Source organism: Photinus pyralis, unplaced genomic scaffold (genome assembly GCF_008802855.1).
Source record: "Photinus pyralis isolate 1611_PpyrPB1 unplaced genomic scaffold, Ppyr1.3 Ppyr1.4_LG8, whole genome shotgun sequence".
In the NCBI taxonomy this organism is placed as follows: domain Eukaryota; kingdom Metazoa; phylum Arthropoda; class Insecta; order Coleoptera; family Lampyridae; genus Photinus; species Photinus pyralis.
In genome coordinates, this window is record NW_022170819.1 from 1,227,524 (window position 1) to 1,228,422 (window position 899).

Sequence of the window (899 nt, forward strand, 5' to 3'; positions counted from 1 at the left end):
GTTAGAAGTTTTTAAACTTGCAGTTCAAATAGAACTGGAAATTTGGTTCACAACCATAACCGATCATTGCGAATTGATATAAAATAATTGCAAGATAGCGCCGTTTCAGTAAATACCAGAACATACCATTTTCTATTATCTTCTAAATGCTCCATTTATTCTGAATACACGCAGTTTAGGCCCATTAAAATGGATTCTTATAGCTAATAAATTACATCAACCTTTTAACAAAAGTAATAAGTTGAAATAGAACTGTCACTTAAATAACTTAACAAGGCAAAATATATAATAAACGATAAAATGTCCTACATTTAACAATTCTAGGAATTACTCTTTGAAAAACAAACCACTTGGATACAACTAGAAACGTAATACTCGCTCCGTGTTTACACGCAAAAAACCCTACCAGACTAATTAAATAATTTGAATAAAAAACTTGATTAATGACCCGTCATTAATTCAAGCGTCTGGACGAATAAAAACCACAACGTCCACATGGACATTGTTTACATAGCAATGTAGACTCGGAACGTTTAAAATCTATGGAGATGTCACAAGGCGTTGCAGCTTGCTTCTTCAATAATGGTTCTCTATCTTTCCTGACGTTTCCTACGAGACACGGTAAAAAGTAATGGAATAACACAAAAAATAACAAAGAAGCGTGACGATAGACGATAACGTTTAGCTTCTCTGAACACCTTGTTTATATTTTACTATTCCATTGTACTGACTTTGAAAATTGGACTAAAATCACCAAGTTTGTGATTACACCACAAATGATCTGTAACAAAAGATGTTTGCATTATAATTTCACTAACTGTACCTACTGAAAAAATTAAGCCGTAGTTGACGGGAAATAGTCCTGCCGCATTTATTTCTGTTTTTTCCTGGGTTAACTG

At 33.1% G+C, this 899-nt stretch overlaps 2 protein-coding genes across 2 annotated transcripts in view; one reads left to right on the plus strand and one right to left on the minus strand.

The window, feature by feature from the left end:
• LOC116178285 (hydrocephalus-inducing protein homolog) overlaps positions 1-155 on the minus strand; it is an 8,274-nt gene extending 8,119 nt beyond the window's left edge. The window contains exon 1 of the mRNA XM_031497742.1: positions 127-155. Coding sequence (XP_031353602.1) covers positions 127-155 — 29 coding nt within the window. The remainder of the gene's footprint in view (positions 1-126) is intronic.
• The window catches only part of LOC116177573 (broad-complex core protein), a 312,257-nt gene that overhangs the window by 245,677 nt on the left and 65,681 nt on the right, over positions 1-899 (plus strand). The window lies entirely within an intron of this gene.